At 52.7% G+C, this 15589-nt stretch overlaps 1 protein-coding gene across 2 annotated transcripts in view; it reads left to right on the top strand.

Annotated features, from left to right (window-relative positions):
- The window catches only part of LOC105494575 (opioid receptor delta 1), a 95589-nt gene extending 80423 nt beyond the window's left edge, over positions 1–15166 (top strand). For both annotated transcript variants that reach the window (XM_011763118.3, XM_011763117.2), the window contains exons 2-3: positions 2704–3053; positions 6804–15166. In XM_011763118.3, the coding sequence (XP_011761420.1) occupies positions 2714–3053; positions 6804–7345 (882 nt within the window). In that variant the 5' untranslated portion in view covers positions 2704–2713 and the 3' untranslated portion in view covers positions 7346–15166. The remainder of the gene's footprint in view (positions 1–2703; positions 3054–6803) is intronic.
- Positions 15167–15589: the final 423 nt, after the last annotated feature.

The raw sequence follows: 15589 nt of genomic DNA, 5'->3' as shown, positions 1-15589 counted from the left end.
CAGTCAGCGCTGGGCCGCTCAGCCCGCTTGGACCAACTACAGCAGCTTCATCACCCACTTCCCAGCATCCCAGCCCCCTCTGGGAATGGAAGGATCCTTCGCAAATCAAAATAGCAGGCGAAGAACAGCCTCTAATTGTTCTGCGTAAGAGCAGAGAAATTAGACGAGTCAGCTGTGGGGTTGAGACCGCTTCCCACACAGCTGTGATCCCACACCCCACTGAAGACACTTCCTGAGACTTGCAATTCTGCTGTCTCCGAGCAAAACTTTTTCCTTCTCCAGCCCCAGAGCAAATAGCAGCTATTTGGGAGGGAGTAGGACAGATGCTGCCCTGGAGGACAATGAGTGAGTCAATTCCTTTCAACCAAAAATACCAGTCACTTCATACAGGAACAGCCTTAGCTGATGCGAGTTTATTCCACCATTCGAAAACACTGAGTGCCTCATCCTAGGTGTCCAGGGCTGGGCATGGGATCAGAGAGATTCTAAAGGAATGGAGGCACACAGTATGGGACCACCCCTGGGGTGGAGGAAAGAAGGAGTGCGGGAGTCAGGAAGTCTCAGTTCTCGCCTCGGCTCTGCCACTGTTGCTGTGTGACCTTAGATGAGTCATGCTGCCTCTCTGGGCTTCAGTCTCCCCATCTCTCCCAAATGGAGGCTTTAGGCTACGTAGTAATTCTCAAACTTCAGAATTCATAAGAATCACTTGGGGTGAGGAGGTGCTTCTTAAAGATGAAGATTCCCAGGCCCCAGTTCCAGAAATGAAGATTGATCAGCTCTGAGGTGCAGTTCAGGACCCTGCATTTCTTCCAGGCTCTTCCGGTAATTCTGAAGTGAGCCCTCGGGCCACGCTTTAATAAAATCACTTCCCCTTAATGTGTCTCTCTTCCTGCTCTGGAATTCGAGGAGTCACTCGTGTAACCCTCCTCCGGGTATCTCAGATCACCCCAGAGGCATGAGAGTGGTGTCACGTCGCCCCGCCTCAGGGTGCCCGTGTGTTGCTGTGGTGGTGACACTGCATTTGGGAGGGTCTGGCTCAGTGTATGCAGTCTCCTCTGGGCTACCTGGTGCCCCGCCCAGGCCCTGGTGCAGAAGGGGCCATGGCTGTAAGCGTTGGCCAAACAGGGGGTCAACTGCAGTGTAGATAGCTGTGCAGGGCAGAGAGCATGGTGGGATAACGGGAGTGCTGGGTGCAGAGTTTGGCTGCAGACATCTGCCCTGGACCCCTGGGCTCATGCCCTGGGTTGGACGTGTGACCCTGTCACCTGCTCCGCTTCCCTACACCACTGTGGATGGGAAGAGGGATGCACTGTGGCTTCTGCAAAGAGGTAAGTCCAGTTACATGGAGATGAGGAGGCCTGGATGGAGCCGCAGGAAGGACTGGGGGCTCCGGTCTACCACAGAGGACACCCAGGGGGCCTCAGGCCCCAGCCAATCTACTAGGCAGTGTCCCTTCCTCAGAGTTGACCAATCATACTCCCCAAAGGCCAGGTCAGTGCCAGGAGCTAGAGAATCAAGTCACTCTGGTCTAGCCCCCAGCTCCATTCTTCACCTGTGAAGAAAAAGAACAGTGATTGTGTCCAGATTGCTCTCCATGTATCAGGCTTGGGGCTAAGTGCTGTGTTAGCTTATTAAATTTTCACAGCCATCCTAAGAGATTGCTACAAACATCACCCCTCTTTTTACAGTTATGAATGCAGAGCGTTAGAGAGCTCAAGTTTCTCAGCGTCACTCAGCTAATATAATAAATAGTAGAGGCAGGATTAGAACCCAGATCTGCTTTCTGCTGGAGCCCAGTTTTATTTTTAAACATATTGCTTAGTACCTCTTAGAAGATAAGGATTTTTCTTTTTCTTTTATTTACTTATTTATTTTTGAGACAGTGTCATGCTCTGTCATCCACTCTGGAGTACAGCGGCACGATCTCAGTTCGCTGCACCCTCTGCCTCCTGGGTTCAAGCGACCCTCCCACCTCAGTCTCCCGAGTGATAGGACTATAGGCACGCACCATCATGCCTGGCTAAATTTTTTTTTTTTTTTTTTTTTTTTGGTAGAGATGGGGTTTCACTGTGTTGCCCAGGGTGGTTTTGAACTCCTAGGCTCAAGCGATCCACCTGGCTTGGCCTCCCAAAGTGCTGGGATTACAGGCGTGAGCCACTGCGCCTGGCCTAGGATTTTTCTTAAAACACCTTCTGCCAAAGTTATTCACAACCAGAGAAATCCTTTTGCTTCTGTTGTAGTGGAAAGGAGCGATGCCAGATCAGATAGTGCAGGGTTCTAGTCCCACCTTTGCCCCGACCCTTTTTTTTTTTGAGACAGAGTTTCGCTGTTGTCACCCAGGCTGAAGTGCGATGGTGCAATCTCGGCTCACTGCAACTTCCGCCTCCCAGGTTCAAGCAATTCTCCTGCCTCAGCCTCCCGAGTAGCTGGAACTACAGGAGCACGCCACCACACCCAGCTAATTTTTGTATTTTTAGTAGAGACGGGATTTCATCATGTTAGCCAGGCTGGTCTTGAACTCTTGACCTCAGGTGATTCACCTGCCTTGACCTCCAAAAGTGCTGGGATTACAGGCGTGAGCTACTGCGTCCAGCCTCCCCTGACCTTTTGCATGACCTTGGGAAAGCTACTTCCCGTCCCTGAGTTTCATGTGAAACTGAAATCTGTGAAATGGGATTAATTACACATGCATTTCCTTCTAAGGTACACTAAGATGAAGACGGCCACCAACATCTACATCTTCAACCTGGCCTTGGCTGATGCGCTGGCCACCAGCACGCTGCCTTTCCAGAGTGCCAAGTACCTGATGAAGACGTGGCCCTTCGGCGAGCTGCTCTGCAAGGCTGTGCTCTCCATCGACTACTACAATATGTTCACCAGCATCTTCACGCTCACCATGATGAGTGTCGACCGCTACATCGCTGTCTGCCACCCTGTCAAGGCCCTGGACTTCCGCACGCCTGCCAAGGCCAAGCTGATCAACATCTGTATCTGGGTCCTGGCCTCAGGCATTGGCGTGCCCATCATGGTCATGGCTGTGACCCGTCCCAGGGGTGAGTGAGTAAATGCACGGTGGCACAGGCCACTGACCACAGGAGGCAGTACATGGCCCTTTGTGGGCTTGCAGGGCACTTACCAGGGTGAGTGTAGGTGGCTCACCAGCAGAGGTTGGATTCTGATCAAGATCAATGATGGTGTGGTGTCTGGCCAGTGGGAGTGTAGAAGGTCAACCAATGGGAATGGGAAAAGCTGGCCAGTGGAAGACACAGATGGTTGAATATTGTGAAGATGAATGACTGATCAGTGGTCTTATGGGTTACTGGCCAAAGGGAATGTATGAATTTATGAAGGGGATTATGGATGGCTGGTTATGTACACGTAGGTGGCTGGCCAGGGATGTGTGGATGACTGATCTATAGAGAGATGGATGGATGTCCAATGAGGTAAGGGTGTCACTGACTAGTGAGCAGTGGAGGCCGCAAGTTCTGTGTTCCCATTTTAAACTCCCTTTTATCCTAATTTGAAAACCATTAGCCTGGATGACCAAAGCAAGGCCTAGAGAATGGCCTGCAGGGAATGACTAATAGGAGCTAACATGGTAGTTATTATAGTACCTCCCTGCATTAGGGGAGCTGCAATAACATTCTCCAAAGCTCAGGGGCTTGACACAGTAGAGGTTTCTCTCTTGCTCCCATCACAATCCAGTGTGAGTAGGAGGAGCACAGTCATTCAAGGACCCAGCCTCCTGTTGATGGCTTCAGAATCTTCTACTGCTGGCATATGGCCGGCAGATGAATATGGAGAGGGAGCGGGTAGAAAGCATAGCCACTTTAAATGTTGACTGGGTGCAGTGGCTCATGCCTGTAATCCCAGCATTTTGGGAGGCCAAGGCGGGTGAATCTCTTGAGGTCAGGAGTTCCAGACCAGCCTGGCCAACACGGTGAAACCCTATCTCTACTAAAAATATAAAAATTGGCTGGGCGCGGTGGCTCACGCCTGTAATCCCAGCACTTTGGGAGGCCAAGGCAGGCGGATCACAAGGTCAGGAGATAGAGACCATCCTGGCTAACGTGGTGAAACCCCATCTCTACTAAAAATACAAAAAATTAGCCAGGCGTGGTGGCAGTCGCCTGTAGTCCCAGCTACTTGGGAGCCTGAGGCGGGAGAATGGCGTGAACCTGGGATGTGGAGTTTGCAGTGAGCCGAGATTGTGCCACTGCACTCCAGCCTGGGTGACAGAGCGAGACTCTGTCTTTTTTTTTTTTTTTTTTGAGACGGAGTCTCGCTCTGTCACCCAGGCTGGAGTGCAGTGGCCGGATCTCTGCTCACTGCAAGCTCCGCCTCCTGGGTTCACGCCATTCTCCTGCCTCAGCCTCCGGAGTAGCTGGGACTACAGGCGCCCGCCACCTCGCCCGGCTAGTTTTTTGTATTTTTTTTTTTAGTAGAGACGGGGTTTCACCGTGTTAGCCAGGATGGTCTCGATCTCCTGACTTCGTGATCCGCCCGTCTCGGCCTCCCAAAGTACTGGGATTACAGGCTTGAGCCACCGCGCCCGGCCAAGACTCTGTCTTAAAAAAAAAAAAAAAAAAAAAAAAAAAAAAAAAAAAATTAGCCAGGCCTGGTGGCAGGTGCCTGTAGTCCCAGCTCTTTGGGAGGCTGAGGCAGGAGAATCACTTGAACCCGGGAGGCGGAAGTTGCAGTAAGCTGAGATCATGCCACTGCACTCCCCCTGGGCGACAGAGCGAGACTTGTCTTAAAAAAAAAAAAAAAAAAAAAATTATGGCCCATCTCTTCCTAGTGACAGCTGGTCACATGGCCCCACCTTAATGCAAGGAAGTTTATTGTTTAGAAGGGCACCACAGACACAGGAACTAACCTCTCTGAGTCACACTATAGCATGAGATGTTGAGAAAAAAGAGATGATATGTGTAGAATACTTAGGACAAGTCCTGGCTCATCGCCAAGGCCCAATGAATAGCCGCTATTAAATGATTAAGCCTGTGAGATAGACAAGGCAGGGACTCCTACCTGCATTTGACTGTAGGAAAACAGAGTCAGAGAGGTCAGGTGGTTTACTTAGGGTCACACAGCCAGGCATTTTGTGGAATTTGGCCTGCAACCTAGGGTTCCTGCCCCCAGGTCTGTTGCTCCTTCTAGTCCCTTGGGTGGAAGTTTGCAGAGGGTCATTGCTGTGGTTGGGAGAGAACAAGCTTCTTGGTTACCCTTGACCCTCACAAGGGCAGAGCCCCTGGTGCCCTTTTACGGCCTATGAGTCATTGGTCTTGACTCAGCAGCAGAGCCCCATTCCTCACTGTCAGCCTTCAGTTTACAGGCCATTAATTGCATCCCTGCTGGGGCTGGACCAGATGGGCCTCCTCACTCCACAATCCCTCACGCACACACTTTCCCAGTGTGTGCCATCAGCACTTATTGGACCTGTGGGCCACTTGCTGTGTGATCTTGAACAAGTGCTGTTCTGGTTCCTATACAATGAAGGTCTTGGACTCAGCTCTTTCTAGGGGTCCTGCCAGCCTGATGTCCTGTGGACCCACTCTGTCTGTGGATCCCCAGCCCCTTCTCACCTCTTAGCCTCAAGTCCATTGTGTGGCTTCTTAAATCCTAGCATTCCAAGACATCCTGGGAGTCCCCTGGGCCAGCCTCAAGGCTGTATCAGAATCCCACAACACCCTCTAAGGTGTTCATCCGGCCCAAGCCCACACTCCAGGAATGAGGAGCTTATTTCATCCTGGGCACCCTTCCTATCTCAAGAAGGAAGTCCTTGAGTTAAGCTGAAATCTGCTTTCCTCCGAGAAGGAAGGAAGTAAGTTTCGTTTTGTTTTTGTTGTTTTGAGACAGGGTCTCACTCTGTTACCCAGGCTGGAGTGCAGCGACACTGTCCCAGCTTACTGCAGCCTCAACCTCCAGTGCTCAAGTGATCCTCCCACCTCAGCCCCCAAGTGGCTGGGACTACAGATGTGCACCACCCTACCCAGCTAATGTTTTTTTTTTTTTTTGTAGAGATGGGGTTTCGCCATGTTGCCCAGGCTGGTCTCGAGCTCCTGGACTTAAGCAGTCCACCTCCCTCAGCCTCCCAAAGTGCTGGAATTACAGGCGTGAGCCCCACGCCTGGCCAGGAGGTTCTTGCAATTAAGCTGAGACCTGCTTCCCTCTGGGGAGGCTGACCCTATCTTTGAGTCCTGGACTCCCACACATATGTGCCCCTCTTCCCTGTGGGTACACCAAGAGCTTGAACCCCACTGTGCTAAATGCGTTAGGTGCCTTAGCCTATTTAATCCTCACGACAATCCTGGAGATGTGGGTACTGTCATTAGCCCCACTCCAGTGAAGCTCCAAGAGGTTCAGTAATTTCCTTACACTGTGTAGTAGGGCCTGAGTCCTGCTCCTAACTCATGTTGTCTGTCTTAGAAGTCCTGTTCCCAATGGAGCTAGTTTGGAAATGGGTCAGGGTGTTTTGAGTTACTGCAATGACTGGCATTCAGTGGGCTGAGCTAAATGATTTCATTACTGCCACCCATGGGCACAAAGGCTGATAAAAGGGCCAGGAGAGAATATAGGGGACCTCCCAGACGAGGGCCAATCCTACTGGGTCTTTTAGGATGACTAAGAGTTCACCAAGTGCAGAATCTGAGGAGGACATTCCAGACAGAAGAATCCCCTTGAACAAAGGCTGGGAGGAGGTGGTGGGACTTGCCCAAGCCTTGGAAGGGTGGGTGAGCAGGTGGGGGCCCCTTAGGCACGCAGGCTCCTCACCCCGTCTGTCTTTCCTTGTTTCCGCGGCCCAGATGGGGCGGTGGTGTGCATGCTCCAGTTCCCCAGCCCCAGCTGGTACTGGGACACGGTGACCAAGATCTGCGTGTTCCTCTTCGCCTTCGTGGTGCCCATCCTCATCATCACCGTGTGCTACGGCCTCATGCTGCTGCGCCTGCGCAGTGTGCGCCTGCTGTCGGGCTCCAAGGAGAAGGACCGCAGCCTACGGCGCATCACGCGGATGGTGCTGGTGGTGGTGGGCGCCTTCGTGGTGTGTTGGGCGCCCATCCACATATTCGTCATCGTCTGGACGCTGGTGGATATCGACCGGCGCGACCCGCTGGTGGTGGCCGCGCTGCACCTGTGCATCGCTCTGGGCTACGCCAATAGCAGTCTCAACCCCGTGCTCTACGCCTTCCTTGACGAGAACTTCAAGCGCTGCTTCCGCCAGCTCTGCCGCAAGCCCTGTGGCCGCCCGGACCCCAGCAGCTTCAGCCGCGCCCGCGAAGCCACGGCCCGCGAGCGGGTCACCGCCTGCACCCCGTCCGACGGTCCCGGCGGTGGCGCCGCCGCCTGACCAGGCGGTCTGGCCCCCAGCACGCTCCTCCCTAGTGACCCTGCGGCCACATGAGTCCCAGTGGGAGGCGCGAGCCATGATGTGGAATGGGGCAGTAGAAGGTCGGAGGCTTGGGATCGCCAGATGGGGCCTCTGTTTTGGAGACGAGGCCGGGCCGCGAGATGGGCATGGGGTGGGCCGCTGGTTTGGGGCGAGGCAGAGGGCAGATCAATAGCGCGGGGCCTCTGGGCTGGGTGCCCCATCCACGGCTCTAGGTGGGGCGGGAAAGCCAGTGACTCCAGGGGAGGAGCTGGACCTGTGGCTCTGGAACTGAGTCCCTAAACAGGGGATCTCCAGGGAGGCGGGGCTTCATCCTTGAGACAGCCTCGGTTTCTAGCTTGGAGCCGGACTGTTGGAGTTGGGCGTCCGGGCCCAGGACCCAGGAGGGGCAGTGGTGGGGACAGTTGCTTGAAAACTGAGCTGCCAGACTGGGTCTCTGTATAGTAGGGAGGCGCCTCCTGTGAGGGGAGACCCAGAGACAGGACAGCCGGGTGTGGCCACAGCTCAAGATTTGGTCACTAGAGAGGGGGCCTGTGCAAAGGACCTGTGGCCTCAATTTCGGATACAGTCCCAGCCCCGAGTTCTAGCAAGGGGCAAGGCTCGCTGAGGTCCAGGTCCAACTTGACACCTCTATAAATAGAATATAAAAGACTGAGGGGCCAGGCGTGGTGGCTCAAGCCTGTAATCCCAGCACTTTGGGAGGCTGAGGCGGGTGGATGAGCATGAGCCCAGGAGTTTGAGACTAGTCTGGGCAACATGAGAGACCCTGTCTCTACAAAAAATACAAAATTAGCCAGGCAGCTCTGCACCTGCAGACCCAGCTCCTTGGAAGGTGAGAGGATCGCTTGATCCCAGGAGTTTGAAGCTGCAGTGAGCTATGGTGGTGCCACTGCACTCCAGCCTGGGGGACAGAGCAAGACCCTGTCTCTAAAAAAAGAGAGAGGGAGAATGAGGGAGGAAGAGATAGGAAAAGAGAGAAACAATATACCTTTTCTCTCCTTGACAGTCGTGTATTTCCTTGGAACGGGCAGGAATGCCTCAGAATCGAAGTGGCCACAGTGGGCCTTGGGACAGGACAGCAGAGCAGGGGGCAGCTGCTCCAGGATAGGGTAATAAGACAGGACCTTTGTTGGGGTAGGGTCCCCAGACCTGAGTACTAATGGGAGCCCAGAGGCTTGGGAAGGAGAAGGCTTCCAAAACCATCTTGAAAACTCAGGCCCGGAGTGGACCTCTGTGGCAAGGAGTGGTGGTGGGTGGGTGGAGGAAGAGAGGCGGGCTCCTGCTTCAAGGTTAGGTCTTCCAGTGGAAGGTGGATGCTTTTTGTGGGTACTCAGGGCCCTAGTTTCTCTGGCCCAGATACTGGAGGACAGAGGACCACCTACTTAGATCCTGTGAATGGTAAGTGGTGCCTGGGACTCTTGGGGGTGGGGGATGGAGTATGAGAAGCATCAGTTCGCACTTGATGCTGGGTCCTGGGCCCCTGATAAGAACCTGGATGAAATCCTCTTCCATTCTCCCAACATCTGGCTGCACCCATGTGTCTGGTGTCAATGACTCCAGTGAACTGGAACTGCCCATATGGGGACCTGACCTTGAAGGAACTGGGGGGAGAAGCTTTTGTAACTGCAATGCCGACATCAGTGTGCGTCCCCCTCTGCCTTTCCCCTCAGCAGGCTCCCCAGGTTCCCCACCTGCTCCAGCCTAGCTGCCCCCTTCATGCTGCTGAGAGTGGCATCCACCTGGAGTTGGGTGTAGAAGTTTCTCTCTTCATTGGTTTGGCATTTTATTCAGGCACTCCTGGATCTTTGCTTCCCAGAATATCAGTGTCTGTCCTTGTTCCCTGTACCTCCCCCGTGCCTCATCTCCTCTCCCCCCACTGCTCTCCCCTCCCTCACCAACACTGCCTCAGTAATGCACCCCTGACTCCCTATTGAAGCAGTGTGCTGACATCCTTGTAAAAACAAATTTAATTTTCTTCCTTTTTTGGGACAGATGGAAAGAAATTGACGTCTTTGTCTCAAACAAAAGAAAAAAGAAAAAGAAACAATATACTTCTTTTCCTTTTGACAACCATGTCTTTGGAACAAAAGCTGGGAGGCTGTCACTCCAGCAGGGACTGAATAGCATGCAGGGGGCTAGGGACTTAGGCACCAAGAGGGGCTTTGGGCACATTAGGGGGAAGGGATGCCCTTGGAGGGCAAAGCACAGCCCCCTTCTCAGGATGAGGCTCCCAGCAACCCTAGACCTGGGGATGTGCCTCCTTTGGGAAATGGCTTCCCTGGGTCCTGGAAAGATGTGGGGCCGTGCCCAGCACTCACATCCAGCCTGCCAAGCCACTGTGACCTGGGATCCCAAGCCACCTAGATCACTGTCACTACCCTGTGACCACAGAGACCCCTGTGTCTGAGGGTGGGAGGTCATCAGCATGGCAGGAGACACTTCTCCTCGTCAGGGGCTCCCCCTGTGAATGCTCTGGGGGTATGGCAGAAAAAGGGGAAAATCTAGGAACTGGGGAAGACTCCTGAAAGAGGTGACACCGGAGTCAGGCTGTTTACTCTCCCTGCAGGGACTGTGTCCGCTCCCAGGATAGGCCTGTTTCAAGGCTGCCTGAAGCCCACTCACTGCCATCTCCTGTGTCTGTAACAGATCTGGCTGGATTTTGCCCCTTCTGATACATAAATCTGTCCTGGGGTCAGCAGGGCCTGGGTCCAGACCACGTGTGTTTAAGGTAGTGCCAACTTGTATTGAAATCTACTTCATGCCGGGCATGCACTCTGGGCGTCAGGACTTGGAAATGAGTCAGCCTCGGCCCTGCCCTCAGAAAGCCTGAGCCAGTGCTGGGACATAAAGCATCAACAGATGATTGCACCTCAGTGTGATAAGTGCAGTGACAGGGAGTCCTAGGGAGGGTGTCATGGGGAAGTGCCTTTTCTAGCTTTTCACTGAAACACATGTTCGTAGCAATTCTGTAAGAGGAGGAAGAGGGTCGGGGGCCCTGAAGGATGAATAGGAGTTGGCCACCAAGAAGAGGAAATCGCGTGTGTGGACACGTGGGGATCTTTAAATGCTTGGTAAACCCAATAAGTTGGGTGCAGCTAGAGCATGGGGCTTAACTGAGCTCTTCTGTGTGCCAGGCTCTCTGCCAAGTGCCTTGTGTGCATCAGGCACTTGTGTGCATCCTGATCCTCAGGACAGCCTGGTGAGGAAGTAGTGTTATCCCCATTGAGGACAAAGAGAGCCGAGGCTGAGAGGTCAGGCTACTTGCTCCTAAGTCACAGGGCCTGTTCATAGTGGCAGAACTTGGGTCCCTGGAATTCCAGGGTCCATGTTTCCAGTTAATTCCAGGCATCAGTGAAGTAGAAAGGCCTTAGAAGCTGGAACCCCAGAATGAGGTTTTTGAAGACCTAAAACCAAATGGAAAAATCTAAAGGAAACGGGCAATTTCCCATGAACTTTTGTTCCTCCTGAAGCTCTCCAAATCTTCACGTTTCAGAATGTACTGTGCATGGTGCATTTTAAAGCTCTAAATTGACAGTGTAATTCTAGATCGTCACAGGGTTCTCAAAACTGCAGAGTACGTCTGTTTCCCCCAAAATTTCCATTTCTCTCTCTCCAGGAGGAGGGAGGAAAGTTTTTGCCCCTGATTTCAAGATGTCCTACTGTTTCAGATCCCTTCTTCATCTTTTTTTTTTTTTTTTTTTGAGACAGTGTCTTGCTCTGTTGCCCAGTCTGGAGTGCAAGTACAGTGGTGCAATCATAGCTCACTGCAGTCTCAAACTCCTGGGCTCAAGTGATCCTCCTACCTCAGCCTCCTGAGTAGCTGGGATTACAGGCACGCATCACCACAGCCCAGCTAATATTTGTATTTTTAGTAGAGACTGGGTTTCACCATGTTGGCCAAGCTGGCCTTGAACTCCTGACCTCAGGGGATCTGCCCGCCTCAGCTTCCCAAAGTCCTAGGATTACAAGCGTAAGCCACCGAGCCCAGCCTTTTTTTAAAAAATAGAGACCAGAGTGTTTCTGTGTTGTCCAGACTAGTCTTGAACTTCTATCCTCAAGCAATTCTCCTGCCTCCCAAAGTACTGGGTTTACAGGTGTGAGCCACTGTGCCCAGCTCTCATACCTCGTCTCGATGCAGAAGAAGTAGTGGTTAAGGCTGGAATCAGATCTTGGCTTTCCCTCTCTGAGCCTCAGTTTCCTCATCTGTAGAGTGGACTTCCTTCATGGATGGTTGTGAGGATTTAATGTATGTATAGGATAAGGCCCAGAACATAAGTAAACTCTAAGTACATGGTAAGTGGCAGTTGCTGCTTAAAAGTGGAGCCAGCGTTCAGGGTCAGAGCTAGAGACCTACAGGGAAGAGTAGGTGAGCTATCAGGGCTAGCGATGGAGAGAGAGGAGAGACTGGAGATCCGGCTTCGGGATCCTCCTGCTTCCTGGCTCAGGAGCCACCATGAAGAGTGAGAAGCTGCCAGAGAAGCAGGAGGAGGATGGGGAGAATGTGCTACCATGGAAACTGGAGGAGGAGGGCGTTCCCAGGGGGAGGGAGTGATGGATAATGTCAAGTGTCATAAGAGAGGATGGGAGTAGGGAGGGCAGGAGGGTGATGGGAACCCTCCAGTTTAGTGTTTTACATGGCCCAGGCAGTCCCCAAGCCTGGATCAAATCCCAGCTCTCAAGCTAACTGGCTGTGTGACCTAGACAAGGGATTTGCCCTCTCTGAGCTTCTGTTTCCTTCTAGAGGTGAGATGTGGGAATTGGTCCATCTCTAATATGACCATCAGTTTCACTTAATAAGAGTCCTAACTTTGCCGAATTCTTGGCCACGTGCTAGCAATGTGATCTTAGGCAAGTCACTTCACCTCCATGAGCCCTCTCTGAAAGCTAGAGAGATGGTGAGCAAAGTGCCACCAAAGTGCCTGGCACATAGTGGGGCCTTGATACAGGATTATTCTCTGATAATTACGCAGGTGCCAGAGGCAGCTGCTCTAAGGAGGCTTGCTGGGCTTGGAATTAGAAATGCTCCTCAAGGGCCGGGTGCAGTGGCTCACGCCTGTAATCCTAGCACTTTGGGAGGCCAAGGCGGGCGGATCACGAGGTCAGGAGTTCAAGACCAGCCTGACCAACATGGTGAAACCCCGTCTCTACTAAAAACACAAAAATTAGCCGGGCATGGTGGCCCGCGCCTGTAATACCAGCTACTCAGGAGGCTGAGGCAGGAGAATCGCTTGAACCCAGGAGGCGGAGCTTGCAGTGAGCCGAGATCACGCCACTTGCACTCCAGCCTGGGCAACAGAGTGAGACTCTGTCTAAAAAAATAATAATAAATAAAATAAAAGAAATGCTCTTCAGGTTGGAGAGGGCCCACTAGCACCCTGAGAGGACTTGGAAGAACAACAGTCCAGGCTGGGCGCCTGCTGGGTCTCTGTCCAAAGGTCAGCCCTCTCTTTGTGTCAGCGGCAGATTCCTCGCCTAAGGCATGACTACTGGCTGCCAGCTCCCTCTAGCACCTGCTGCAGATCCAGACTGGAGCCGGTCCCCAGAGGCCCAAAGCCCCTAGGAAGTGACCACCCCCCTCCCTGGCACCCAGATCCTGGCCCCTGCACTCACACACAAAACACGTACACATGCCTCTCTTTCATCATGTATTTATTCTTTTATTTCACTGCTGGGCCCCACACTAGAAGGAGTGCTGGAAGCTGGGAGGAGTGACAGGAGCAAATCAGGATCTGGCCGCCCCACGCTGAGCTTGCAGATGTTGAGAGTTGGGTGACAGCTGGCTGTGTGGCTCAGGCTGCAGGCAGCTTGAGAATTCAAAATGGGGCTTAGAAAGGAGCTGGAGGGGGCCCTCGAGGTGGACGTAGTGATGCAGTAGAGCATGGCGCTGTGAGGTTGCCCGGGTTCTAGCCCCAGCACGAGACGAGCGTGGGGATGAGCCGTTTCAGAGTGTGGTACTCTGTCACACTCCATTTCAGCGAGAGGCCACTGAGACATTATCAATGGGTAATGTACAGCACTTCTATGGCGTAACTCATTTAATCTTCACAGCATGATGATGAGGTAGGCGTTAGTATCATTACCTCCATTTTACAGATGGGGAAACGGAGGCTCAGAGAAGGGAGCCCAAGACCACATGGCTTCTCAGTGATTCGCCCAGCTAGGATCCCATCTCTGGTCCTTCAAGTCCACTTACTCTGCTTTCCTCCTCCTGCCCCCTGAGAGGAAACTCTCTGAGTACACCGAGGACCCTCAGGAGACTCTCACCTCTAGCTCACAGTCACGGGCTGAGCACTCCCTGTGCTGGGTTCTGCGCCTCATCATGTTGGCAGCAGAGGCATGTGCCAGTTGTTCAAAAAACTGCTGTAACCTTGGTAGATCCCTCTTCCCATCCGTTTCCTCCTTGCCTTGGAAATCCTGCTTGTTTGATAATTTTCTGACTGACTGCCACGTCATTGCCATGTGACCTTGGGCATGTCATTTCACTCTGAGCTATTTCTCAATCATGGATGACAGCACTTACCTGGTGAGAAGTTGAGAAGATTCAGAAAGAGGCTATGAGTGAAGGACCTTGTCTGTTTTGGTCATGAAAGTGTTCCCAGGAGATGCAAGTGGGCACATAGTAGTTATCTACTGAGTGAATGAACAACGTTCCTGGTGCATAGTAAGTGCCCAACAAATGCAGCTTTTTTCATGTTATCTAATGTTTTAGGTCATGCCTGCATCAACCCATGCTTCTTTTTTTCTTTCTTTTCTTTTCTTTCTTTTTTCTTTTTTTTTTTTTTTTAAGACAGAGTCTCACTCTGTTACCCGGGCTGAAGTGCAATGGTGAGATCTTGACTCACTGCAACCTCCGCCACCCGGGTTCAAGCGATTCTCCTGCCTCAACCTGCTGAATAGCTGGGATTACAGGCACGTGCCCGGCTAATTTCGTATTTTTAGTAGAGACGGGGTTTCGCCATGTTGGCCAGGCTGGCCTTGAACTCCTGACCTCAAGTGATCTGCCCATCTCGGCCTCCCAAAGTGTTGGGATTACGGGCGTGAGCCAGTATGCCCGGTCCAACCCATGGTTCTTCATGTTGCAGGTGGGTCCGGAGCAAGGCTTTTCTCTTTTAACCATCTCCTTGAGTTTCAGAAGGTGGGACAACATGTGCTGGAAAGCAGTTTCTCAAGAGGACATCTTCTCCCCAAGCTCCTTAGCCATGCTGTCCTCTCCTGCCCTCACCAGGACTGCCCTCTCAGGACCCAAGAGGAAGGGACAGCCTGGAAAGGAAGAAGGTCCCAGACCACCTGCATCACGGGGATGGAGTCCCTTGGCAGGTGCCGGTGCAAATACCCCCCTATAATGGGGCTCATCTAGAAGCTCCTCTGGGACTGAGGAGACAGCAAATGTGGTTTTGAATCTTCATTGTCCACTTCGTTGCTGTGACGTTGGGCAGGTCTCTGTCCCTCTCTGGGCCTCTGCACGATGGAGGGGTAGGAGTTGATGGTTCTGAAGCCTCTGCCATCCTGGAAAAGAACTGAGACACTTCCCTCGTGTTCCTGGGTCCCAGAAACAGACATCTATTGGTAAAATCCACTGGGCATTTGCCCAGAGACAGGGAAAAGCATGTCTGGGGGTCTGTAATGGAGCTGCCCCAACTGGGGGCAAGGAGGCGGGCATGTGAAAAAGGAAGCTTAACTCAAAGCCTTGTTTTCAGGCTTTTTGCCTACCCCAGGCTCCATCTTGGTACGAAGGACCCAACCTTCTGTTTTCTCAATAAAGCGAGCCCTCTTCTGTGTCTGCATCTCTGGCTGTTTTGTTGGCTCACCTCTGCCAGGTTCCCTTGTAAGGGGGCCCCAGCCTGGGGGGTCACATAAGCCTATGGGGAAGTCTAGCTCTGCCCTGAGGACCTGTCTCAGAGGGAGAGGCAATGTTGTCCTTAAGAACCCCAGTTTGGACCGGGTGTGGTGGCTCATACCTGTAATCCCAGCACTTTGGGAGGCTAAGGCAGGTGGATCACAAGGTCAGGAGTTCAAGACCAGCCTGGCCAAGATTGTGAAACCCCGTCTCTACTAAAAATGCAAAAATTAGCTGGGCGTGGTAGTGGGTGCTTGTAATCCCAGCTACTCGGCAGGCTGAGGCAGAGAATAGCTTGAACCCGGGAGGCAGAGGTTGCAGTGAGCGGAGGTTTCAGTGAGCCGAGATCGCGCCACTGCACTCCAACC

The sequence above is a fragment of the Macaca nemestrina genome, chromosome 1 (assembly GCF_043159975.1).
Source record: "Macaca nemestrina isolate mMacNem1 chromosome 1, mMacNem.hap1, whole genome shotgun sequence".
Taxonomy (NCBI): Eukaryota; Metazoa; Chordata; class Mammalia; order Primates; family Cercopithecidae; genus Macaca; species Macaca nemestrina.
The sequence above is the reverse complement of the archived record's forward strand: the minus strand, read 5'-3'. Positions and strand labels throughout refer to the sequence as shown.